The sequence below is a fragment of the Pleurodeles waltl genome, chromosome 5 (genome assembly GCF_031143425.1).
Source record: "Pleurodeles waltl isolate 20211129_DDA chromosome 5, aPleWal1.hap1.20221129, whole genome shotgun sequence".
Classification (NCBI taxonomy): domain Eukaryota; kingdom Metazoa; phylum Chordata; class Amphibia; order Caudata; family Salamandridae; genus Pleurodeles; species Pleurodeles waltl.
The window spans coordinates 1474733307-1474759425 of record NC_090444.1 but is presented as its reverse complement, the minus strand read 5'-3'; the positions used below and the strand labels follow the sequence as shown (position 1 = coordinate 1474759425).

At 46.6% G+C, this 26119-nt stretch overlaps 1 protein-coding gene across 6 annotated transcripts in view; it reads left to right on the top strand.

Moving 5' to 3' along the window:
* Positions 1-26119, top strand: part of LOC138296535 (isoaspartyl peptidase/L-asparaginase-like) — a 1292011-nt gene that overhangs the window by 328324 nt on the left and 937568 nt on the right. For all 6 annotated transcript variants that reach the window (XM_069235752.1, XM_069235750.1, XM_069235749.1 and 3 more), the window contains one exon: positions 376-592. In XM_069235752.1, the coding sequence (XP_069091853.1) occupies positions 400-592 (193 nt within the window). In that variant the 5' untranslated portion in view covers positions 376-399. The remainder of the gene's footprint in view (positions 1-375; positions 593-26119) is intronic.

Sequence of the window (26119 nt, the reverse complement as noted above, 5' to 3'; positions counted from 1 at the left end):
AATACATCTCCAGTCTTCATGAAAACTCACACCCTCAATAGCATAAACATTCCTCTGATCTAGAACTCCTGCTCTCCAGGTTCTATGAGCCCTGTTACACATTTACTGTGTTAACTGATGCTTCAGTGGCTATGATTGAATTGATTTGTATGGAGCTGCCTTAAGGGCAGGGAAAATGTACTTTGTCATAAAAGTCACAGCTCTATGACACGTTCTACAAATAGTTTGACCTAGAATCTCATTAACATAACAGGTTCAATGTCTCCAAAACTCCTGCTTTGTTTTCTGCACTGGTGCAAGCCAAGATCCCTAAGTGGTTGCCTGTGTACCTTTCTTTCTTGGATTCTGAAACTAAGCAATATTTTTCTCTTACAGACCAATATTGACGCATCTGAAGTGATGAAATCAAAACCTGTCCTTGTTGTGCATGGTGGTGCCTGGGCAATACCAGATTATTTGGCAGAAGACAGCATTCTAGGAGTGAAAATTGCAGCAAAACATGGATATTCCCTTCTCGAACGAGGTGTAAATGCTGTCAAAGCTGTGGAAGCAGCAGTAAGAATCCTAGAGGACAACCCTGTATTTGACGCAGGTATTGACACTATTTATTATTTTTTAATTAGAAGTTTTATCAAAAATGGGTAAGAAAGTGGATTATTAATTAACACAGCATGACAAAAATCTCACAACCAAATGAGAAAAACTGAAAAAAATGTAATGAGTTAAATTGCAGCAAAAATCCACGAACGGGAATCGGAGAACCTTTAAAGATTTAAGGTAAAAAGCATTAAGAAAAAGTAAAACACCACTCAATAGTCACTGTTCACGGCTTAGTTGGATCTATGCATAATTTCCAGCCTACCATAACATATTGCGTGTTACATACACCAAGTGGGTTTATCCAAGCCAAACATTTTAACTTATTATTTAGGGCGTGATTAAAATTTTGGCAGTCGGGTTGTCCTTTATCAGTATCACAAAGAAATCCACTCCACCACAGTGGCCAAAGTGCCAAAGGCCACATTTAGAAATGTCTGCCACTCCAGTAGACAATTCTAGCAGTGGCAGGAACTGCCCTCATGGCAGTTCCTGTCAATGAATCATAAATTTGATGTTCAGCTTTATCAACATGACTGAGCCGAAGGCAAATTTACAATGTTTTTTTCATTTTGAAAAAGAAAATCTTAAAGCAAGATTTTCTATTTGGAAATAACAACAAAAAAACAACACCCTGCTTGCATTGGGAGTTTTTAACTATGGCAAGGGGTGTATTTGGAACTTTTCAATGCCCCTTATTGCCAGAAAAATAGCTATATGTTCATCTATCTATATTAGGTAGGGCGCGATATAGTCAAACCTCCAACTGTCCCTACTGCATCGGAGAGTTGAAGAAGTTTAACCGCAGCAGAGACAGAGTAGTCTGTGCGGTTGTCATACTGTGGCCCGTCTGCATTAAAAATGGGCAAACGAACAATAGTCTTGGTGGGGAGAGAACCTCCTCACTGTCAGGACAAAGTTTCCTCTCTTTCAAGAATTAAATAAGGGTGGGCAGTAAACTCCACTCTGCCGGTGGAATTCGCAGAGTTTTGCAACCCCGCGCTCTACTTGGGGTGCAGAGTTTGGCAAAACCGTGATCCACCACTGCGTGGCAGAGTTTATCAGCCCCCACCCCTAGTTAATTTAATTTGCACGAATGGGTTCTATTTTGTCACTGGCTGTTAACCAAATGCATGTTTGCATTTACATTTTCTTTTTCCCTGTCACATTTTGAAGTATCCACTTCAGAAATGAGGCGTTTCTGAATGCATCTATGTGCACGCACATATGCTACAGGTCAGTGTGTCTCAAAAGAAAACAAGCAAATGTGTGGATTTACCGAGTCAAGTGCTGTTTGTCTGCCTTGAAGTTCTATGCTTCATTGTTTCCAACAAAAAGCAAATGTGTCAGCAGTTTCAGATAACATCCATGAGGAAGAGCGACCACACCTCCTTTCCAGCAGGTTTAGGGGAGCTCCTTTCCACACAGTCCATGACAGAAAACAACAGCAAGAGCTTGACAGCATGCCAAGGCCATTCATGAGAACCCTCAATTGTCTGGAAAATGCACTGCCATGCATATGTGGGAGAATTCAAGTAGATGTCAGGCAGAAGTAACTATCATCTTGCACTCCCTTGCATCTGATCTCAGCAATAGTACTGATTTCAAAGGTGCAATCCTTAAATAGGTGAACATAGCCACCAAATACCCAGAGATCTCGACTCTTTAGTGAGTAAATGGTTTTTAACTGACAAATTCTGTGGTGTTGTAACCTGACCTTCATGTCCAGCCAAGAAAAGTACAGGAAAAACCTCCCATCAGTAACATGAGTTACTAACTACAAGAATGTAATTAATAACTCCTAACTTGATGTGACACACATCATGAGAGCCACACAGCCTGTACTTGTGTCACAAATGTGTCATCAGCTGACTTCCTTCCAAAAGCCCTAGCAAAGGCCTGATCTGAGGGTCTTTTCCACAGCCTTTCTCTCCTATCTCCGCTGTGCGCCTCTCTGAGTTGCACAGGTGTGTGCTGACTACCTGACTTTGTTCTTTATTCACCTTCTGTCTTCTGGTGCCTCTACGAATGCAATGAGTGTGGTATCTGATGAGAATGGTTGCTCCATGGGGCCCACCCACCTCTGTGATAGATTTATCTGTTTGGAAATTATAGTTTGCAGAGTGTGATCAAGGGCCCTCAAGTGTTAACCTTTTATGCTATTGTAACATTCCCCTGAAGTGTATTGGACATGAAGTAGCATGCACAACCCTACTTTGGAGCATTACCGGTGGGCGGAACTCTGCGGAATCTCACAGAGTTTTAATGAAACTCTGCCGATTTGCACAGAGTAAAATGCCACGAGTTCCACATCTGGCCCTTAGTCTCTGAAACAAAAGTCAGAAATCCAGCCTGGCAAGGTTGCACACTATATCTGCTGAAGTGATCTCAAAGCCATATTGGTGCTGGACAAGGACCTGCTCAAGCCACTTATTTTGGTGGGAAAAATTCAGAGGAGAAAAACACTTTTTGCTTCAGGTGGCAAATTGTTGTGCCTTAGCCTGAACAAGACTTCTACCTTTGGACTTAGGGCCTGATTTAGAGTATGGCTGAGGTGGTTACTCTGTCACAAACATGACAGATACCCTGCCCACCACATTGCAATTCCATTATAGCCTAAAGAACTTGTAATACGGCAGACAATATATCCATAATGTTTGTGATGGAGTAACCCCTGTGCCAAACTCTAAATCAGGCCCTTTGTCTTTTTTTGTGTTGTATTTTTTTTATTGTTTTCACAACTTTACATAGTTTACAAGGAATATTTTAAACCATTCTAAATTCTAATCGTAGCTCCTCTTAGCTTGATTGACATATATAAGTATAAGTTCTGTAGTCTGTTGTAAACACATGTGTTAGATTACTAAACAACTTGAGCCAATATTTACATTCCTAGTTTTCGATTGGCATCGTCAATATTATTTGACAAAACAGAGATAATTGTCGTAAAGTAATACAAATAGGATCTCAAACCGCGTCTTATCATGACAGACTTATAAAAGAAGAACCCATTCGCTCAATAATATTCTTGTCATGCAGCCCCGTTATATTAATAGTCGGGCTTAACAGCAGTCAAATAATCTCTTCACTACCCCCTCCCATATCTCCAGGGGTGGATCATGTAGATGATTGTCTTCCTTACTAGGAGATAGTCCTCCCCCTGATGAATAAAATATATGTGGGGAGGGTAAAAATAAACGTATGTTGTGGGAGAGCGACAGCTGAGAAGGGGAAAGAGGTAGTTTTGAGTAACTTCCACGTGTGGGCTAGAAGTTAAGGGCGAGATAGGTTAATCCAGCATAGCATGAGAGGACATAAGATAACGCCCCACTTATGATGTATGGGGGCTGGCCTTAAGGAGGACCTTGATGTAGCGATATGGGTGTGAAACTCAGAGGTGTAACAACCTCTCAAAAGTGTCACTGCTAACGGCCGAGAGATGTAACTCGAAGTGTTGCATGAAACAGATGTGAAATGATCAAGGATGGGGGGGTAATGTTGCGGGCTTACTGAAGAGAATAAGAGAAGAGAGTGGAAGGGAAAGAATAAATAATCAAAATAAAGAAGAGAGGGATAAAGAGGGACAGGAATATAGATCCATATGGGTGTGCAAAAAAGAGTAATGATGCTGGGGATGGTATCAATAAGAATTGTAATAATATCAATAATAGTAACAATAATGGAAATAACAATAGCAGTGACCGATGGGAGGGAAAGAAAAGGAAAAAAAAAAAACACATATAAACAAAAAGGAAATTATTATAATGGGGATAGCGTTGAGATGGTGGGGCAGACGAAACAATAACAATACAAGGTGGAATAAGCAAAGTTAAGGGGCAAGGGGATGAGGGAAGGGAGGATGGGATGAGTGATGACAGGCCACTAAGGATAAGAACGAGGGATCGGCGAATCCACGGGAAACTGTGTGATAGCTTTCTATCGGGGATCATGATTGGATAATGGGGGTACCGTACGATAGGGGATGGATGTGTATATTTCGGTGTTGTAAGAGGCACGTTCCCGATGTGTGGGTTGGTTGAGATTTCTTTGAAGAGGGTTTAGTCCTGTGGCCCGAGAGAAAGGGTGACCAGCTATGTAGGAACACTTCTGTTCTATCCTGTAAGCTATAAATGAGTTGTTCATGGGTGGCTGCTTGGTACATTGCCACCAACCATTCGTCATGGGAGGGAGCGGCCGATGCACACCAGTGTCCGAGAATACATAGGGGGTCATTCTGACCCTGGCGGCCGGTGACCGCCAGGGTCACCGACCACGGGAGCACCGCCAACAGGCTGGCGGTGCTCCCGAGGGCATTCTGACCGCGGCGGTTCAGCCGCGGTCAGAAAGGGTAAACCGGCGGTCTCCCGCCGGTTTACCGCTGCCCCATTGAATCCTCCATGGCGGCGGAGCGCGCTCCGCCGCCACAGGGATTCAGACACCCCCTACCGCCATCCTGTTCATGGCGGGAAACCCGCCATGAACAGGATGGCGGTAGGGGGTGCCGCGGGGCCCCTGGGGGCCCCTGCAGTGCCCATGCCAATGGCATGGGCACTGCAGGGGCCCCCGTAAGAGGGCCCCGCAAAGTATTTCAGTGTCTGCTTTGCAGACACTGAAATACGCGACGGGTGCAACTGCACCCGTCGCACCCCTGCAACTACGCCGGCTCAATTCTGAGCCGGCGTCCTCGTTGCAGGGGCATTTCTGCTGGGCCGGCGGGCGCTCTTTCGGAGAGCGCCCGCCGGCCCAGCGGAAATGTTTAAATGGCCGCCGCGGTCTTTTGACCGCGGTGCGGTCATTTCACGGCGGTACCTTGGCGGACGGCCTCCGCCGTCCGCCAAGGTTAAAATCACCCCCATAATTTGGCCGTGGCGAGCACTGTATGTAGTAGTCGGCTTTGTGTTTGGGAAATATTGTAGAGCTCTCCTGTATCATGCAGCAATAGGAGAGATGGGGTGAGGAGTGGTGGGAGAGGTAGGGCTTCCCAGAGGGTGTTTCCCACTGACCGCCAAAAAGGTTGTATGGCCGGACAATAGTGTAAGATGTGAATTAGATTGCAGCGTGTGTGCAGGCATCTCCAGCAGGTTGCATGGGGTAGGATTCCTGCTGCGCATAGTTTCTGTGGGGTCCAGTACCAGACATGTAGGGTCTTAAAGAGACAGAACTTTAGGCGGGCCTCACGTGCTCCTCGATCTCTGGCTTTGATCAAGTCAGCCCAGTCCTCTAGGTCATAGTCGGTCTGTAGGCGTGTCTGCCATTTATTCTTAAGGGAGTACAGGAGGGGGGTGAAAAGAGGTGTCGGTTCAATAATGCCTGCAGTCCGAATACTGCTCCCTTCAGTTACCCCCAAGTTTCCAGGTAGTGTAATACTGGGGAGGGTGGGAGTTGTTGAGGGGAAGGTCCTAGCTACTGTATCAGACAATGTCGGAGTTGGAGATAGTGCCATCAATAATATTCCGGGAGATCGAATTCTGCCTGGAGTTACCTGAATGTTTTCCAGGTGTCCCCCGATATGAGTTGGTCTACTCGCATGATACCTCTTTGATGCCAGTCCCTCCAGACAGTGGTCTTCCCCCCAATCTGAAACCCTTTATTGCCCCATAGTGGGGCTCTGTCATGTAGATAGGGGTCTATTTTAAGGGATTGGTGCACCTGTCGCCAAACTTTCCTCATGGCTCCTATCATGGGGTTGGTGCGCTGGGGGCCCATCTGGCATGTATCATAGAGTATCTGAAGGCCATAAGAGGCTCCTGTAAGTGCTCGTTATACGTCCACCCATAGCGGTGGGTCTCCTGCATTCGGGAGTAGGAAGACCAGTTGTGAGAATTATAGCGCGGAGGCATAATGTTCAACAGAGGGGAGGTTTAGCCCACCACATTCACGTCGGGCTAACAGAGTGGATCTGGGTAGTCGCGGGCACATGGATCCCCAGGTGAAAGCGCGGATGCGGTGGTCTATCTCTCGTGGCATAGGTAGGGGTATATATAGGGGGAGCATACCTAGGACGTACAGAAATCTTGGTACGGTCACCATTCGCACCGCTTGCACTCTGCCCCACATAGAAAGGCCCAACTGGCTCCACTTCTCGAAATCCTGCTTCATATTACTAAGCAGTGGGTCTAAATTATCCGTCATTATTTTATCCAGCCCCGTGTTTATGTTGATACCTAAGTACTGGAGTCGGGATTGTTTCCACTTGACCGGGAGTCCTTGTGTTGAGGTGCTGACTGTGACTGGGGATAGTGGTAGGGCTTTGCTTTTATCCCAGTTGATCTGGTACCCCGAGAGATGTTCAAATTCCGTTAGTATCTCTCTAAGGGCTGGGAGGGAGTTAGATAAATCTGTGATGGTAAGTAAAATGTCATCTGCATGCAAATAGATGACGGAGTTTCCACCTGGTAGCGGAATTCTTGATATAAGGTTGGAGCTACGGATAACCGCTGCTAAGGGTTCTACAGCTAGTAGGAATAGAAGGGGGGACAGGAGGCAGCCCTGACGTGTCCCTCTACGAATCGAGAAGGTATCCGAGAGAGACCCTCCACAGTTCACCTGGGCTGTCGAGGAATCATATAATAGACATACTTTATTGATGAAACTGTTCCCTAACCCAAAACGTTTTAGAATTTCAAAGAGGTACCACCATTCTATTCGATCGAATGCCTTTTCGGCATCCAATGAGAGGGCTAAGGCTTCCTCTCGCTTATCTCGTGCTGACCAGATAGCATGAGAGAGTGTGCAGAGGTGATTCCTTGAAGAGCGGCCCGGTACAAAGCCTACTTGGGTGTGATGAATTAGAGAGGGGATTACTTTTTTGAGACGGGTAGCCAATATCCCCGCCAGTATCTTAATATCCCCATTAAGAAGGGAGATGGAGCGGTAGCTTCCGCTGAGAAGTGGGTCTTTTCCAGGTTTCGGTAAAACTGTGATAGAGGCTTTATTAGATAGAGGGTGTAAGGAGCTCTCCTGGTCTGCCCCTTTGAATGCCTCGTATAAGACTTCCACTGTGTCGGTTCCCGTCCATTTATAGACTTCGGATGTGAACCCATCCTCTCCCGGTGCCTTGTGATATGATAGGTTTGGCTATTGGCTGCTGTATCTCTACCTTACTGATCTCGCCTTCTAAAAATGCCCTGCCGTCAGCTGAGAGGCAGGGTATATGTGCTCTCTGTAGGAAGATGGCTATACGAGTAGTGTCCTCGACCGTTTCTGGGGTATATAGGGCTTGATAGTACCGACCGAATTCAGCCGCAATTGCCTGGAGATGTGTGATAAGTGTGTTATCTTGGGTGCGTATTGCCGGTATGGCTAGTGCGGTTTCTCGTTGGCGAAGTTGAGCTGCTAGCAGGCGGCCTGCTTTCTCCCCATGTTCATAGTGTCAGCCCTTCAACTTTTGTAATGCATATTCCGCTTGTGAGGTAAAGAGTTAAGCTCCATTTTGGCCTGTTCTAAATGGCGGCGGTTGGATGGGGTGGGGCTTTTCGTGTATTCCCTGGTGGCATGGGCTATTCTATCTTCTAACGTGTGCTGTTGGTCCCTTCTATGGGCATTGGAAATGGCTGCATCCCTCATTAGCTGTCCTCTAATAGTTGCCTTAGCTGCCGCCCATAAAAGCTGCAGTGAGGTTACCGAGCCCTTATTATCGTTCAGGTATTTGGCTATATGAGTCTTGAGTTGTTCCTTTCCTTTCGGGGTTCGGTATCTGGGGTTAGATAGGCGCCAGGGCTTGTGGCCGGGCGTAATCATCCCGAGTACAAGGGTTAATAAAACCGGGGAGTGATCCGATAGTGCGGCCACAAGGATTTCTGCTGATCTAATCGATTGCATCATCCGGTGATTGAGTAGAAAATAGTCGAGCCGCGATTGAGTCCCGTGAACCGAGGAGACAAAGGTATATTCCTTATTTGAGGGGTGGGAAAGACGCCAACAGTCCAGTAGGCCATGGTCTGAAAGGATGTCTTTTAATAGGGCTCTGTCTGCGTTGTTGCCCGGATCAAGACCGCTTGAGCGGTCTAGGATAGCGTCTTGGACTAAGTTCCAATCCCCTCCTAGTATATATTGTGAGGCACCTATCTGCGTTAGCAGTTGATTGAGAGAGAGAAAGAAGGAGTGTTTGGAGCTGGTGGGGGCATATATCGAGCCTATACAGATTGTGGAGGATCCTACCATAAGTTTGGCGAGGACGTAACGCCCTTCCTGGTCATGCCATGTCTTAAGTAATCGGAATTGTAGTGAGCGACGACGAAGTATTGCCACTCCACATCTCCTTCCTGTTCACTGTGTAACTTCCGGCATAGGCGGTATTCCGCTGTAAAGTGCCTTGCCTACCCAGTCTCTGTAGAGTTTCTCTGATTCTGTCGGGGAAAGATGTGTTTCCTGTAGTAGGGCAATGTCGGTATGTTTGGAGCGGAGATAGGACAGTACCTTTTGGCATTTAATATAGTGGGTCATACCGTGTAGGTTCCAGGAGAGGACTGTGAGTGGAGTTGTCGGTCCCATGAGTGTGTAATAGTTTGTGGTTTATGGGATGTTGAATGTTCTATGGTCAGTGGGAAAGAACTAGAGGAGGGGAAGAGACAAACCCGAGATGCAGACAGGGGGGACCTCTGTTTGGGTGTGTGATAGGGAAGAAATGGGGAAGGGAAATAGGATGAGAATAATTAAAATAACACCCTTCGGTCACAGAGAGGGAAAAAAAATAAAACAGAGATGAAAGAACCAATTAGAGGAATAGAATGTGTTGCAGGTAGGATGGTATGTAAGAACAAAAAAGGGGGGGGAGGGTGAGGTGGAATACCCAGATGATCGGGGAGTGACTGCTACGTTAGTGTGTACAGGGGTGGGGGTGGGGATAAATAGGGTCTAGGAATTGGAGTAGGAAAAAAGAAATGGATGATAGTAAATAAAGGGAAGGGAATAATAGTCGAAATGAGTAAACACTCGCTACTAAAGTCCTGCTAACCTGCGGGTCTTAACCTGTAGGGCCCGCGCGCCTGGGAGGCATTATCATATCATAAAAGTGTGATCGGGGAGTTCGTGATTTACTCATAGTTTTGTGAGTCCTGTTAGGAACTTCATAACCGAATAGTCATTTATGATAATGGGTAGGGTACTGAGGGTTATGGATACGGATATAGGGCAGAGATTTGAGGTTTTAAGGAGGGGAGTAGGAATGACGAGTCACATGACATATCATAGTACATATTCCGTGGTTGCTGGATGTTAGAATGGTGTAGGATGTAAAGAATTATGATAAATGGGGCTGTGATTTGGATGGTTGCCCATGTGGGTGTTTTGTGGGGTCATTCCCGGAACCGCTGGAGGTGGGACGTGTGAATGTGGGTCTATGAAGCTGTGTTGTCAATGTTACCCCTTCCAGAGTAACTAATTTGTGAGGAGGCTGCCTTAGTGGTCGAGGGGTGTGCCTTCATTAGTTTGCTCTCGGGGTTAGGGGTGTGGGGTTAACTGTTGGATTCGTCTGTGAGTTATCCTAAGGGGGTAGAAATGTCCCCTGTAAGTTAGTACTAGTGCTGGGGGGTTTAGTGTGTTTGGGTATGAGTTACTTAATACTCTTCCAGTCCACTCTTCGTATGAGAAGGGGGGATAGTCGGTGGAAGAAGAATTACTTCCCCTTTGGGTAGGATGTAAGATATGTTGAGGGGGGCGTGGAGTGTGTGTGCGTGTGTGTATTTGTCTTAGGGGGACATGCAGGTAGTCTTGTAGTGTCTGTGTTGAAATCCTCACACCGTTGAAATTAGGATTTATGTGTTAACCAATGGATAGGGGCTTTGTCCTTGTTGTACTTTTTCTATCTGTTTCCTTCCCCCTTTTTTCTCTCCCTCTTTTCTCCCCCATCCTCCCCTCCTTCCTCCAGCCATGCATCGGGTCCCGGGCTGATATAGCTGTAGTGTTGGGGATGGCAGCCAATGTATTAAATTTAACCTATACACTAAAAGGAATTTGGTGACCACATCTCTCACAGATCCCCTCCCTCCTTTAAGTAATCAGCATTTAGGTTAATTGAGTTTGCCATTTAGCTGTCCGGAGGCGGGGGGAAGAATGTCCAGTAACGGTAACGGTAACAGACTCGTGTCCTGAATTTTTCCATGTCTCTGTGATATTAGCGTTCTGTATGGTGATCTCTTGCGATGGTTTCAGAGGGGAGGGGGATTTGTCTCTGCACCGCGTCCTGTGTATGATCGATCACTGCTTGGAGGATGTGTTCACGAGCATCCTGGGATTTTGGGGGTCGCTCGTACAGCCGGCCTCTCTTTTGTGAGGATGAGCGCTGGGACTGAGACTGTGGGGATGGGGTAATGAGAGCGGCCTGTATGTAACAGGGTGGATTCCAGGTGTCCGGAGGTGATGTCCATGGATTGCGAGGCCAGGTCGTTCAAGAAAGCGCCGAGGTCTTCTGGTTCAGTAAAGTCTCTGTATGTGCCGTGATATGTGATTCACATACGTGCCAGTTCAAAAAGGCCTTATTTAATATCCATGGATCTGAGTTGTGGACGGAGAGCCAGAAATGCCCTTCTTTTGTCATTTGTTAGCCTAGAAAAATCTGCTGCTGCTCTAATCTCATGTCCTTCCAGGGAGACCGGACCTCATGTTTTGGCCGCAGAGATAACCTGGCGGGCTTGTTCATGGCGTGTGAAACATGCTATAATAGGACGTGGTTTGTTAGCAGACACTTTATGGGGGGGTCCAATTCTGTGCACTCTCTGGAACTCTGGAGGCAGTGAGAACTCTATGCCGAAGTGGTCGGTCAGAAGTGATTTAAGGAAGGCTTTGATATCAGATCCTTCTTTTTGCTCCACCACACCAAAAAAGCGTACATTGTCCCTGCGACTTCGGTCCTCTAGGTCGGTGATTTTCGCTCTGAGTGATCTTAGCTCCTCATCCTGGTCGGGTATTGCTGCTACTTGGTCTTCCACAGTTGTTAAGCGTTGGTCCAGATTAGTTACTGTCTCTCGGAGGCTAGCTATATCAGTGCGAATAGAGGAGGAGGCCACAGTGAGGTCTGTTATTTTTAGATCCATTACCTCTAGATGGCGTCCTACGGAGGTTATCTCTTGCAATATGCGGTCTGTCGCTTCGAGCGGAGGTGGGTCTGCTGAGGAGGGTTTGTGTCACGGTGGTGCCGCCTGTGTCGTCATGGTTTTTGGTTGTGCAATGGCTTCTGAGAACAGCAACTTCCAGTTCTCCACACACTCAAATATCAAGTCTAACTCTCTTCTGTTTTTCCACAGCTATAGGCGAGGTTTTACTTTTTTAGAAATCACTAGTGTATCGGTAGGGATCACTCTTAAACACTCTCTAACCAACGGGGACAAAGTTTCAAAGGAAAAACAATCACACTTTTGAAGCACATATTGTTTGTCTTACTGCAAGCTATGCTTAAGTGCAAAATCCTAAGTAAGCAGAGCCTGTGCCGTTAAAGCGGGTTTGTGTGTCAACCAGGTTGCTTTGAGGGAATGATCCTCTCTTTTTCAACCACACCAAACCTCTTCAAAGACCAGCTGCCTTCTCATGGGGTTGGTGCCATACTGGCAATAGATAGCTGTATAGACAAAAGACTTCTGTTCCCAAGGACTCACTTTACACATAACTATGATTTGTCAGGTCTCCCTCTGGTGCCTTTTAAGTTAATGAAGCTTCTAAAACCTCTATATCTATCATACATGAGGTGATGTGTGTCATATACTTCACCTCCAGGTCTTCCAGTCAAAAGTTCTAAGCCTTTGTTTCTGCTCCAAAATAGCTTTCACAGCTCATTAAGGGGAAGTACTGGCAGGTCTATCTGCCAGCAGGTTAATGGAAATTAATCTACTGGAGGTTGAGACAGACAAAGGGGATCATTATGAGTTTGCTGGTACCAAGACCGCCATGTTGGCGGCGGTGGTCGTGCCACCAAAAGGTTGACAGAGAAGACTGCCAAATTATGACCATGGCGGTCTTCCCAACAGAAGCCAGCGAAACCAACGCCAGTACCGCCAGTGCGGAACATGCCACCACAGACGGAGGTAGCCACCTTCAGGCTGGCGGACACCATGTTCCCGCCTGACATATTACGAGACTGCACACCGCCAAGGTTTCTGCCGCGGTTGCACCACCATGGAAACCCTGGTGGAAACCAACTCTATAAAAGGAGACACTCACCTTCTGGAACACATACCTGTCTTTAGCCACCTGAACTGCACGTCCTCCCACTGCTTCTGCTCACACAACGACTCTGGAACAACGATGACGACAACAACAACAACCGTGAGTACACACACCAATCTGATACTGTAGGGAAAATCCAAAGTACACACACACTCACAACATACACATCCGAGACAACTGGTGAGGGTGACACACACACACGTAACTACACATCCATACACACACACACACACCAACATACACACATGCACACCCATACCACACGCACCACAGCCAACACACATGTACAATACACACACCAACCCGCAGACACACAGCACCGGAGCAGTCCAACACAACAATACACAACACCACAGTTTCACACAACTACACCACACCTGCAACAACAAAAATGCTTCAGCAAGCAAACATATTACACACCACTACTTGACGCTACATACATACAACAACACTTAACAACACCTGACAACCATTATACACATTCACACAGCCAAAAAAGAAGCATACATCATACCAACCTATCACAACACACAGCAATTCTGACATACTCATGACCACACACACACACACATACACACAACAACCACACAAGGGCCCACAATGCTACCATTACACGTCAACACAAACAATAGACAGTTTACCAGCATCAATGCATGTTCCAAACACAAACATATCTTACACACTATACACAGCCATCACAGCAGGAAAATGGCAGGGCCACACTCAAACATGCTGCCCAGACACAACAGCTAGCATAACCAACAGCCACACACATGTCACTCACACAAACCAAAGCAGCAAAAACAAAACAGCCAAATGGAAAGAAAGGCAGGACCAGTATGTTACCATTGAACCAACAACTGGTTGGCCCAGATATATTAAATATATATGGAAATAAATAAATAAGTTCATACAAATACAAGGCCATTGGCCAGTCCAAAGTTTAAAGTTCTAAAGGCACAAATGGCACTTCTGTATGCCCCTAGATGACTCCTGACTGCTATATGATCTCCACAGGGTAGGGGAATCAAGGGGGCAGGCAGGTACCTCAGGGATTAGGGGTGGCAGAAGGGAGATTTGGGCTTGGGTTTGGGTGGGGGTTCTTTGGGCTTGGGCCCAGGAATGGGGCTTAGGGCAAGGTTTAGGGGAGGGCTGGGAACACTTGGCAGGGGGAGGGGCATGGGTACTAACCCGGGGCAGAGGAGGACTTGGAAGTGGGAGGGCTGGACTTGGGGAGAGGCCCAGACCATTTGGGGGTATCACGGGGTGGAAGAGGAGTAGGGAATAGGGAAAACACTGAGAGGAAATTCTTCTTAGACACACGGGCAGTCATGGCAAAAAGGTTTGGGAGTGGATGGAGAAGGAATGGTTGTAGAAGGAATGGTTGTAGGAGGTGTCTTGGTGGATGTCTTGGATCCTTGTGCATGCGAGGAATGCTTGTGGGTACTGGGTGTCTCTTAGGGGGTTGAGTGTGGGAGTTTATGTTTCTTGGGAGAAGAGAGAGACGAGGTGCTGGGAGATGCCATGCTGGATTGCCTGTTGGGTTGGTGTCTGCGGGTATGGAAGATGTGCTGCATGTGGGTGTGTTGGTGGTTGTGGTGTCTGCAGATTTGGTGACTGGGGTGGATGTCTGCAGATCTGGTATTGTGCTGACTGTGGGTAAGATAGGAGTTGTGGCTGGATCAGTGAATGTGTGTGTGGTGGCTTCAGGTGTGTCCGGTGTAGTGTCTGTGGAGGTGGTGGTGGTGGGCGAGTCTATGCAGGTAGTGGATGTTCATTTGTCTGCAGGTGGGTGTTGTTTGTGTGCATGCTGGTGGTGGGTCTTTTGGTGCTGTGTTTGTCTGTGCTACCCTTGGATGTTGAGGTGGATGCATGCTTGTCTGTCTGTGTGCTTTGGCTGAGTTTGGGAAGAGGGGTTTGGGACTGGAAAGAGATAGGTGGAGGTAGGATGATAGATAAAGGGTGACTGGATGCCACCAGTGCGGAGGCCAGAGCCTGAAAAGTCTCTGTAGGGCAGCCAGTGCACAATTAATGCCTTCCTAGAACACATTGCTGTGCTGGACTTGAGCTGCCAGTCCCAGGAAGGCATTCACCATGGTTGGCTGATCCACAGAGATTGACTTCAGGAGGTCAATAACCTCCTCACTGAGGGCAGCAGGTCTGATTGGGGCAGAGGTGCCTGCGATGAAGGCGACACCCACCATCCTGGATGAGTGGGTATGGGCAAATGGGTTGGGAGCTGCAGGGAAGGAGGTGTCAGTAAGGGGGGTGGCAGACTGAGATGTGCTCGGGTTGTCCCATTCGCCACTGCCAGGGAGTGTCCACTGGAGAAGGATTCTGAAGATGACGTGGAAGATACGGTTCCCTCATGGCACTCCCCTAGCCCAAAATGCCTCTGGGTCCCTCCCTGTCGCTGGTAGCAGCACTCAGGGTCCCGTGAGCTGCAGCTTCCCTACTTGCCTATGCCCATTCTCCTTCGCCTGGCGATGCTCATGCACACAAGGAGAGGAGAGAGAGAGAGATAGGGAGAGAACGGGTTAACATATACCTCACAAACACACATGTAAACATGCACATCTGTGAGAATACATATCCTGGCTAGGCTATCTCAGGTGCCAATATACATTTCTTACAATGTGTCACTCATACCCACCCTTGTATGCCAACCCTCACACCTACATCTAAATCCATGTAGGTCAGCATGCCTAGAGTCATCCACATGATCACCACCAAAGGCATGTTTGCATGCATGTCATGCCCTGGATGAAGTACAAATGACTCCTTGATTTCCCATCATACCTGTCCATACTCCTATCACCTATTGGAAGTGCAACAGGCAAAACACATCAGGCCTGTACAGTTACAACAGCCAATCAGTCCATGTCCTTTGTTGAATATCCATGACAGTGAAAACAACTCCACTCACACACCACACAGCATCTGCCTGTCACATTACAGGGCTGACCTAACATTCTGTATAGTAATGACAATATAGATCTAATAGCTGATTTGTCCCCTACAAGTTAGCCACCCATACTGGTGACTCCTGTTGTGCACAATACAAGTCTGGGGTACAGGCATGTGATTAGTCTGAACCAATCACACAGAAAGATCTGCAGACACCAAACACATATATATCACAACTATTCATACATCTAAGTACATCTACAATGGCCCATATTGCACATATTACACAACCATCCCCAACCACTGACTGCAGTATCACAACTGATGAACTTCAGGAACACACATGACATCATGGTCCACATACAATACCACCAGCACATGCCGTTTCAAACAGTAGGACTTCACAACATGATAACACCACCTTCACTCACACCATTCCAGAATTGTGAATACCTGTACCTAACTCCAGACAACAAACATCTCAGACAGTAAATACATGTAAGCATTATGCACACATGGACCAACACCACTGCATTTGCATTGACAACACATCCCACTAACACCTAGGGCAGCCTCAGGAGGGAAAATATAACATTTATTTCACATCAACATCTCATAAGTCATACAATACCCAATCCTGTCCTAATTACCCACTTCAGCTAGGCCAAGGGTAGCAGACATTGTCCCACTCCATCAGATCCGACTCCAAGTAACCATTTAGACATGATGTAGGCAGCAACTAAGCTATGTTGCAATGGAATTGCTAGGGCATTGTCATACATGGCATTTATATTACATATTGACAATGAGAGGTCTGCCTAGATAGTTACCACCTATAGCACTTTCCCACTTGGTTCAAGGTTTCAGCCCCACAAGTCTATCACTTAGAAATGCATGATGATTGCAATCAGACCACATCAAACATACATTTCAACATATTCTACTTTAGCAACCTTCACATACCCTCTAGATAGCTGATGACCAATATATGGGGGTACAAGTATCAAGCCATTTGTCCAGTCCTATTCAAGCCATATATGTGTAGTGGAAACGTAATGGCTGCTTCACATGGAGTCAATACCATTACCAGTACTTGATGTATATAGGCCCTGTGATAAAATGACAGTACACAGTTGCTTATACAGGTGTGCTATACAGATGGGAGTGGAGTGACAACTTAAAGCCACAAATGCAGATCAATGGAGCAGGTCATACTCAAAAAGTAGGGTGGTACACAAGCTCACATCCATAGAAAAGGCAGGATAGAGTCACATATGTGCGAGTGTCATTAGACCATCTCTGCAATGCAGGCATGGAGATGTCTTGATTCTGGGAGATGTACATCCACTAACAGCAAACCATCTAAACACATCTACAACTTATACTCAGGCCGGGTGGTTACTACCCATTCCCACTAGTCTACATACATGTTGCATTGACTACATTGTCACATAAGCTACAGTAAGGCAGCTAACCCCATACAACCAAAGCCAAGTCCCAGGATATAGTCAGTTCTCACCCCTTGTGGCTGCTGTGCAGCCCTCAAATGGCCATCCACCTCAGGGTAGGCCACTGCCAAAATGCATACCATTTGTCAGAGTCTCCAGATCCTCGGGGTCTGTGCACGCTCCCAACATTTCCACCACAAGACAGCTTCAATACTCTGATTAGATTTGTCACAGAGTCTAAGAGATTCCAAGTGGGGAAAAGGGGATTAGGAAGGGAACAGCTGGGAAGGAGACCTGTAGGAAGCAAAAGGTTAAAACACACAAGCATAAAAAATTATCTCTCATGAAAACAGTACTATACTATGACTCTAACATCATCACTCTGAATACATGAATAACCTTAAGAATGAATCTTATAAAGACTAGACTTTTTTGATGACTGAATACATGTGGGAGAAAACAAGAGGAGTTAAATATAACTTTCAGATTCAATAACTTTCTTTAGCATGAATATCAGGAAAACTATCTGAGTAAATTCTGAACCTTAGTATAATTCTTATTTTAAGAATACATATTAGGAACACACAACATTTCATCTAGAACTCTGGACTTCTTTGTTCTCTCTAAATATTGAGACATGAATTGTGCATATTGTAGAATTCCACATGGGTATCTAAACCCCCATAGAAGGATTGAGCGCCATGAATAACACCACATAGATTCAAGGGATAAATCATGTGACTTGTCAACTCGAATACTTCCAAGTAAATGCCTTAGAATGGTAGCGCACAATGAACAACATGAATAAAGCACGAGGAAAGAATTGCGTGTCTTGCCGATTCGAAAACCACAATGTAACTGTCAAGGAATGGTAGTGCACAATGAATAACATGAATTAAGCACGAGGAAAGAATCGCGCGTTTTGCCGATTCGAAAACCACCATGTAACTGTCAAGGAATGGTAGCGTACAATGAACAACATAAATTAAGCACGAGGAAAGAATAGCGCATCTTGCTGATTCGAAAACCACCATGTAACTGTCATAAAATGGTAGCGTACAATGAACAACATGAATTGAGCACGAGGAAGGAATTGCGCGTCTTGCCGATTCGAGTGCCACCATGTAACTGCCAAGAAATGGTAGCGCACAATGAATATCATGAATTAGAACACCAGGGAAAGAATTGTGCGTCTTGCCGATTCAAATGCCACCACGAAACTGCCAAGGAATGGTAGCGCACAATGTATATAATGAATTAGTACACTAGAAAAGAATTGCGCGTCTTGCCGATTCGAATGCCACCATGAAACTGCCAAGGAATGGTAGCGCACAATGTATATCATGAATTAGTACAGAAGAAAAGAATCGCGCGTCTTGCTGATTCGAATGCCACCATGAAACTGCCAAGGAATGGTAGCGCACAATGTATATCATGAATTAGTACACAAGAAAAGAATCGCACGTCTTGCCGATTCGAATGCCACCATGCAAATGTAATGGAAAAATCCAAACGCACATTCACACAAGCAAGAGCAAATTATTTTAGCAAGAAAAAATTAGGCCCAAGAGTTCAAGCGTCATTGATACGGAGTCGGGGGCCCAGCCCAACCTCCATCTTACTGCCCTGATCAAGAATCACCCAACAAATGAAAGGGCGAGGCCTGGAAAATCAAAGTAGGCCACCGGAACAGGAGCTCAGGAAGTTGCTGCTGCTCTGCACCAGGACCTCTGAATAATGAGCACGTGGAGCTGGGCTGGCTCCCTTTCATAGAGTCTTGGCCCAGCCCACAACCACACCCAGGCATGCTGCAGGGAAAGCTTCTAGAAGGCCCTGGAAAGGGACCACGCCCTGACTCACTCTGAAAGCTTGCAGCAATACATTGCAAATGGACAGTATTTATAAGCACCTTAAAAATGATTCTTCAGGATTGAATTCTGCAATGCAAAAGGTTAAACAATAACATATCATCACAATGCATAAATTACATTATCTTGAGAGTGTTGGGTTTTTGCATTCTGGTTGCCCGTAGAGCGCGCACTGTCCTGGTGTTGACACCATTGGGGGGGTCAGGATCCAATGGGCACCCCTCCCTCATTGGGAGGACATACCCAGCTGGGTTGTCTTCTGATTGGCGTTCACCTGCATGGATGACACAGACAAAAGGAGAAAGTCATGTACACTGGCACCAAACCAATAGGAGTGGCCTATTCACATCTGACTCACCAAGTGCGCACACATACCCTTCCTCTCTGCTCACACACCTTCATTTTATTCCCTCTGCATGCATATACTCCGATTCACTGTCGCACACAAACCCTATCACACATGACTATGGCATTGGACTCACCTGTTCCTCTGGTGCCCCATATAGCTGTTCATACAGGGGTAGGACTTCCTTCACAAGCTTCTCCATCTCTTCTGTGGTGAAGGCTGGTGCCCTAGTACCTGAAGGACATGGCATGATGGCTCCCAGTGACAGGACACAGCAGCTCAGATAGTGGAGGTCTTGGTAGCAACAGTGTCAGGAGTCAAATGTGCAAGGCTGCTGAAAATGACAGTCACGGTCACCACATACTGGACTGTCACCACCGGTGGTCATTGCCACGGGCCCCAGTTCTCCATAGGCAGCAGTGTTAACCAATGACAAGTAGCATGGCCTTTGCGACCCCCTAATCCCATGACGACATACGCGCCAGTGGGCTTAGATCACTTCCAACTGTGCATGGCAGCAGGACAGGCGGCTGCCATTTTGTGCACATATAATGCATTGATGTGCCAAAATGAGTGCCCCACACATGTTCGCCCAAATGGCGGTTAAGCCTATGTTGTGCCATCATGGTAGTGCAAAGAAATATGACACGCATGACACATTGACATGATGTGGCAGTATATCTGACGATGGGCTTGTTTAGATACTCAGAGGCACATAGGCAAGAGCACTATATTGGTATATCCCATAACTATTATTTTGTGCAGGACAGCTCAATCACCCACATGTGGTACAGCAATGTGCTGTAAGGATGGTGGCCAAAGTGCTTCAGCATGGCCGTAATAGTAGTGCTAAGCATGTCCTACAGTGTTAAGTATGTGCTATTTTGACATGTTCTGCTTACGTGACAAAAGCTTTTCTCATTGTACATTATCTCCTCTCTACCTAGATTTCTTGCCATGAGGAGATTGAGACAACCACCAGTGTACTATCCACTAGTTGACCTTGCCTTGTAATCATAGAGGACAGGCATGTCATCCAGACCTATTGTCTGAATCATCAGAGCATCATGGATCTATGGACACAGTTGGAGCCAGATCGCTTGCCAGCTATATGCAATCCCTATTGCATCCCTCTCACAGTACAAGTTCTGTCAGTGCTACACTTTCTTGCCACAAGATCCTTTCAGAATACAGTGGGCTTGACAGCAGGGGTGTCTTAGCCTGCGTTCAGTCTTGTGTTGAACAAAGTACTGTGTGCATTGTTGAAACACCTAGACAGCTACATCAGGTTCCCCCAACATGCAAATTTGGCCTATGTGAAGGCAGACTTTTATGATATGGGACAGGGCCCTCATGTGATAGGGGCCATTGATGGCACCCATATAGCCCTGGTCCCTCACAGTGTCGATGAACAGGTGTATAGGAACAGGAAGAACTAACACTCCATAAATGTTGAGGTGGTGTGTCTGGAAGACCAGTACATCTCACAAGTCACAGCCAAGTTTCCAGGATCTGTGCATGACTCCTATATTTTGAGGAACAGCAATGTCCCACACATGATGGAACAACTACTGCCAGAGAGGGTCTGGCTCCTTGGAATGTATGCATATGAAGGCTTTTCACTGTTATGGCAGCTGTCATCACATTCTTCCCTTTCGCTGTATCTGTAATGTCACTGGTCCTACATTTTTTAACACAGGTGACTCTGGCTATCCTAACCTTCCCTGGTTGATGACAACAGTGAGGTACCCTGCCATGGAAGGGAAACTCCTTTTCAATGAGGCCCACGGAGGGACGAGTCAAGTAATTGAAAGAACATTTGGTCTCCTGAAGGCCAGATTCAGGTGCCTGGACCTATCTGGAGGTGACCTCCTCTACTCACCTCACTCACAAGGTATGCCAGATAATAGTAGCATGCTGCATGCTCCACAATCTAGCCCTGAGACTTCAGATACCATTGCTAGGTGATGAAGGTGTGGCAGCTGGGCCAGTGGCTGGTAATGCTGACATGGCAAGTGATGAGGAGGCAGAGGAGGAAGGTGCAGCTGACTCTAGAACTGAGCTCATAAATCAGTACATCCAGTGACATAAAGGTATGTTGAGTGTGCATCTGCAAGTGTTGTATATCCACATTCATTACTGACAATAGTCCTCCTGAGTTGGCTCACCAGTGGGGGTGTAATATGATCCTATCCCTATGTGTGTGTTGGGGAGCTGACTGATTGAATGTAAAGTGCACAGTAAAAGTGTCTCAACTATAACACGTTTACTCACTGCAGTTTCCTACATTCACATCTCCAATGTACAGACCAGTATTGAGCTATGTTTGCTGTATTCTCCTGTTCTCATGTCATTCCACCCACTGACTGGCATTTAACTATGTTCCTCTGCTACCTATGGCTTGGGGCATGCATAGTAATTTGCTATTGCTGAATGATTACAGAATTGAGGGTTGTACATGACAGATGGCAGCTAGAATAATATGTGCCTGGTAATGTATAGGTAATATATAGGGGCCCCTGCTTAGGAGGTATTCTACACTGGGCAGGACATCTATGAGCTGCATATATGCTTTGTGTGGCTTCATGACTTCCACCTTGATGGTACTCTCTGTCATGGTCTTTTTCAGGTTGGAACACTGACTATACTCTTGTGTGGCTCTGTATTTTTGACTGTCTGACATCTGTCCTGGGACATATCTGTTGTACTGTGTCTCCTGCTGAGAATGCCTCCCTCTGCTGTCCACTACACTAATTGTTGGCTGTGGGGGGGGGGGGCATAACCAGATCGCATTTAGCAATCAAGAACTTTTTTATGTTGTAATGAAGACACATATACAGTAGCTGTGTTCCATGATGTTTACTGTGCATATAATGAAATTGTGACTAAAAAAGTATGGTGCATACATTGTCCGACAGATGATGAGTGAAGTCATGGTAGATAGAATCATCAGAGTAGGTGGTACAGCTGTTGGTTGCACAGGTCCAGTGTGCATGTACCAATGGGAAGATGGAGTAATGTCATTTAACAGTCAACAGGGTGTCTCAGTGGCACAAAAGTGAAACAAATAAGGTGAGCATTACTTCCTGGCAGTGGGTTGGGTCTTGGCATCTGCTCCAGTCGGATGTCAGGATGGACATCCATGTTTGTGGGGGGTTCTTCAGCTAAGGAGGGAGAGATGTCTGAGAGCTGTGGTTCCCCTGGCAGGGCCACCATTCCACTAGCTGCTGGTGATCTGGTTAGCTCAGATTTTAGATTGCTAGCGGAAGAGGCCTGCTGGTGGGTGAAGGAAGCACGCAGGGTGGTGTTGATATCTCTCAGCATCTCTGCAATGGAGGCCATGGTGGCATTGTGGGCCTGCCACTGCTGTATGACCTCCTAGTAGTATTCCCTCTGTAGCCTTTGTTTTTCCCCCAACATGGTGATGATCTGTCCCATCCTTCTCCTAAGATTGTTGGTATGCTCACAGGACTTGGGAGATGGTTTCCTGGTCAGTAGAGACCCTTGGGGACCCCATCCTCTGGCCCATAGCTTCCCTCCCATGCCCCCTGCCCCCATATACCTGTGCCCCTGGCATGGTGTGCCCACTCCCTGTGTTTGCTGGACCTTCATTGTCTGGGGTGTGATGGATCCACTCAGGTCCCTGTACTGTAGTGCACACAAAAAAGCTGTCAGCTGTCCGCTTTTGTCAAAGGTAGATCTTTTCAAGTGCTGGATCGAGCCTACTTTTCCAATATCTTTCCATTGACCTGTGGAGTTCCTCAGGGCTCCTCCCTGAGTCCAACCCTCTTTAATGTCTATTTATCCCCGCTGGCTAATGTGATTGCTCCCTACAATCTATCTTTGGTCACTTATGCCGACGATACTCAACTGGTGGTATCACTATCTAGCTCTGGGGATTCGTCGGCGGCCAACCTTTCGTGCTGTATGAAAGACATTGGAAGCTGGATGGCCCAGTCTAAGCTTAAGTTCAATGATGGAAAGTCAGAAGTCATTGTACTGGGCAATACCCCCCCAGCCGCTCCCCTCTCATTGTGCTCAGAGGCTTTCAATAATCTTCCTCCGCCCAAGGACCAGGTAAAAAGCCTTGGTTTTTGGCTGGATTCTCGCCTGACCATGGACTATCAAGCAAGAAAAGTCTCTTCTACTTGCTTTGGTATTTTAAGAGTCCTTAGGAAGATCTTTAATCTTCTCCCCCCTACGGCTAGAAGAATCCTCGTTCAAACTCTGATTCTCTCCCATCTCGACTATGGGAACTCACTGTTTCTTAGCGCCCCGGCCTATGTCATAAAAAAGCTGCAGATAGTCCAGAATGCAGCTGCCAGGCTTCTCATCAATCTTCCCAGATATTTATCCGCTAAGCCTGCCCTTGCAACTCTTCACTGGCTCCCCATTAAGCAGCGCACCCATTTCAAAGCCTTATGCATCGTTCACAGAGCCCTTCAAGATAAGGGTCCGATGTTCAAAGCGGCTATATCTTTATGCCCCCTCGCGAAGTCTGAGGTCCTCTTCCTCCCGACATGTGACCATCTTGCGGTCTAAGAGAGCCTGGGGGGCCAATTCTTTTTCCACCAAGGCCGCTCGTCTCTGGAACGATCTCCCCTCTGAACTTCGTTTTGAACCCTCAGAGCAGCTTTTCAGAAAGAAACTCAAAACTATACTTTTTTGTAGATAACTCTCTGAATTCCTTCTGATTGCCAGCTCTGGTCATGTCTGGTTAGCGCTGGGATGCCTTAGGGTAACTACGCGCTTTATAAACCCTTTAAACTAAACTAAACTAAACAATAGTTTGAACAGTCCTTGGGACACAGGTTTGGGGAAGAAGCGTTGGCTGTGATGTAGAAGTAACAGGGTTGGGGGGAGTGCTGCAGGCAGGGTGAGACAGAGAGTTGTAGACTGGCCAGGTGTCCCAGATGGGCCAGGTAGGTCGTCAGTGTCCAGACATCCAGGCGTGTTGTCCGCACTGGGGCCTTCATCCAGAGGAGGGCTGGCAGTCTGTAGTATCCTCTCTCTGGTGGCACTGGCAGGAGTACCTGTGAATGGAGTGAGAGAAGGAGGTAAATATTAAATGTGTGTTTGGTTATCTTTTTTATCTTATCTTATGCATACAGCAGCTTGACATGATTCCTAGGATTGACAATGACAGATGATGCACAGTATACCATTGGTGGTAGATAGTATTCTGTGACAAATGTACCATAGTCTATTTAGGTTGGTGTCATTCGGGTTTAGTAACTTTTGCTCTGTGGATGGGTTCTGGTACTGTCTGATAGTTCACATGACTGTTCTACACTGTTAGCCAGTGACTATTCACGCTTGCTAGTTGTGAGCGAAAATGGCTGGACATTGCAGCATGGTGTCCCAATCGGAGCAAGGTATGTGAATATGCAAGGTTAATTGTCCTATCTGTGCATGTTGTGCATGTGCATGGAGTATGCCATCTTACATTCGGTACCACAGTGAGTCAAGTTCTGGGTTGTGGATCCTGATTAGTGGCCAATTGGATTAGTCACAGTGCTGTAGCTATGTTTAGCCTTGTTTGGCATTGTGTTGTCTCATTGCATTGCTGTCATTGCCATGTAGTGGTCCTCAGTCATACGATCTAGATATTATAGCTAGTGCAATAATCATACATGCAAGAGATGTGATATGCACATTGCAGGTTTTCACATAGATGGGTGAGTGCATTGTGGGAGTCGCAGTGCTATTATTATCCAATGGTATCTGTGCCTTTGCCAAGGGCTGTGTGGGCAGTTGGGCTGGGTGGAGGTGTGGCATGCAGGAGGGGGGCATTAGGTGTGTAGGTGAGAGGTGTAGTGGAGTAGATTGGGGAGTTTTTGGGGTGATAAGGAAGCATGCAGGACACGACAATTGTGTGCCATGCTAGTTGTGGGTACTTACCAGAGTCCAGTCTGCAGGTATTCCAAGACCTTCTCCTCCCAAGATGTGAACTGTGGGGGAGGAGGTGGAGACCCACCGCCAATCTTGTGCATGGCGATCCAGTGTTGTGATGCCATGGAATGCACCTGCGCCCCTAAGGTCGTACCACCTCTTCATGATGTCCTCCCTTTTGCGTGGATGGTTGACTACTGAGTTGACCCTCTCAACTATTCTCTGCCACAGCTCCATTTTCCTGGCTATCAAGGTTTGCTGGACCTGTGCTCCGAACAGTTGTGGCTCTACCCATGTGATTTCATCAACCATGACCATCAACTCACCATCTATGAACCGTAGGTGCTTTTGTGGGGACATGGTAGTGGTTGTGTTGAGGGTGGAGTGGTGTTGAGTACAAGAGTCAGTGTAGGGTGATTGATGTGGTGTCAGTGGTATGTTGGTAGTGATAAACGCTTGTGGTGTATGTTCTCACTATATGTTTTTTCTGTTGGTAGTACAGTAATGTGGTGTGTGATGTATATATGTGCCTATCGTGTAATAGTGCTATATAAGTGCATTTGCCTGCTCTCGGTGTATGTGTAAATTGATTTTGTAGCAAAGGATTGTGGGTTGTGTGGTGGTGTGTAATATAGTGCAATGAGTAGGTATTTCTGGTGTGTGTATGTGTGTTAGGTGGGGATATTCAAACTGTCTAATGTGGTGTTGTGTTCTGACAGTAGTGGGTTCTGAGCACTGCGATTCATACCGCCAATGGTTTAACTCCATGTGCGGTGCTGGTGGTGGAACCGGCTCGTTCCTGCCCTCCTTTGTCCTGGCAATAACAGATTTGTGGCTGTTTTCTGGCAGTCTTCAGAGTGTGACTCTTAATACGGCAGTCAGATTACCGCCAACATGGTGGT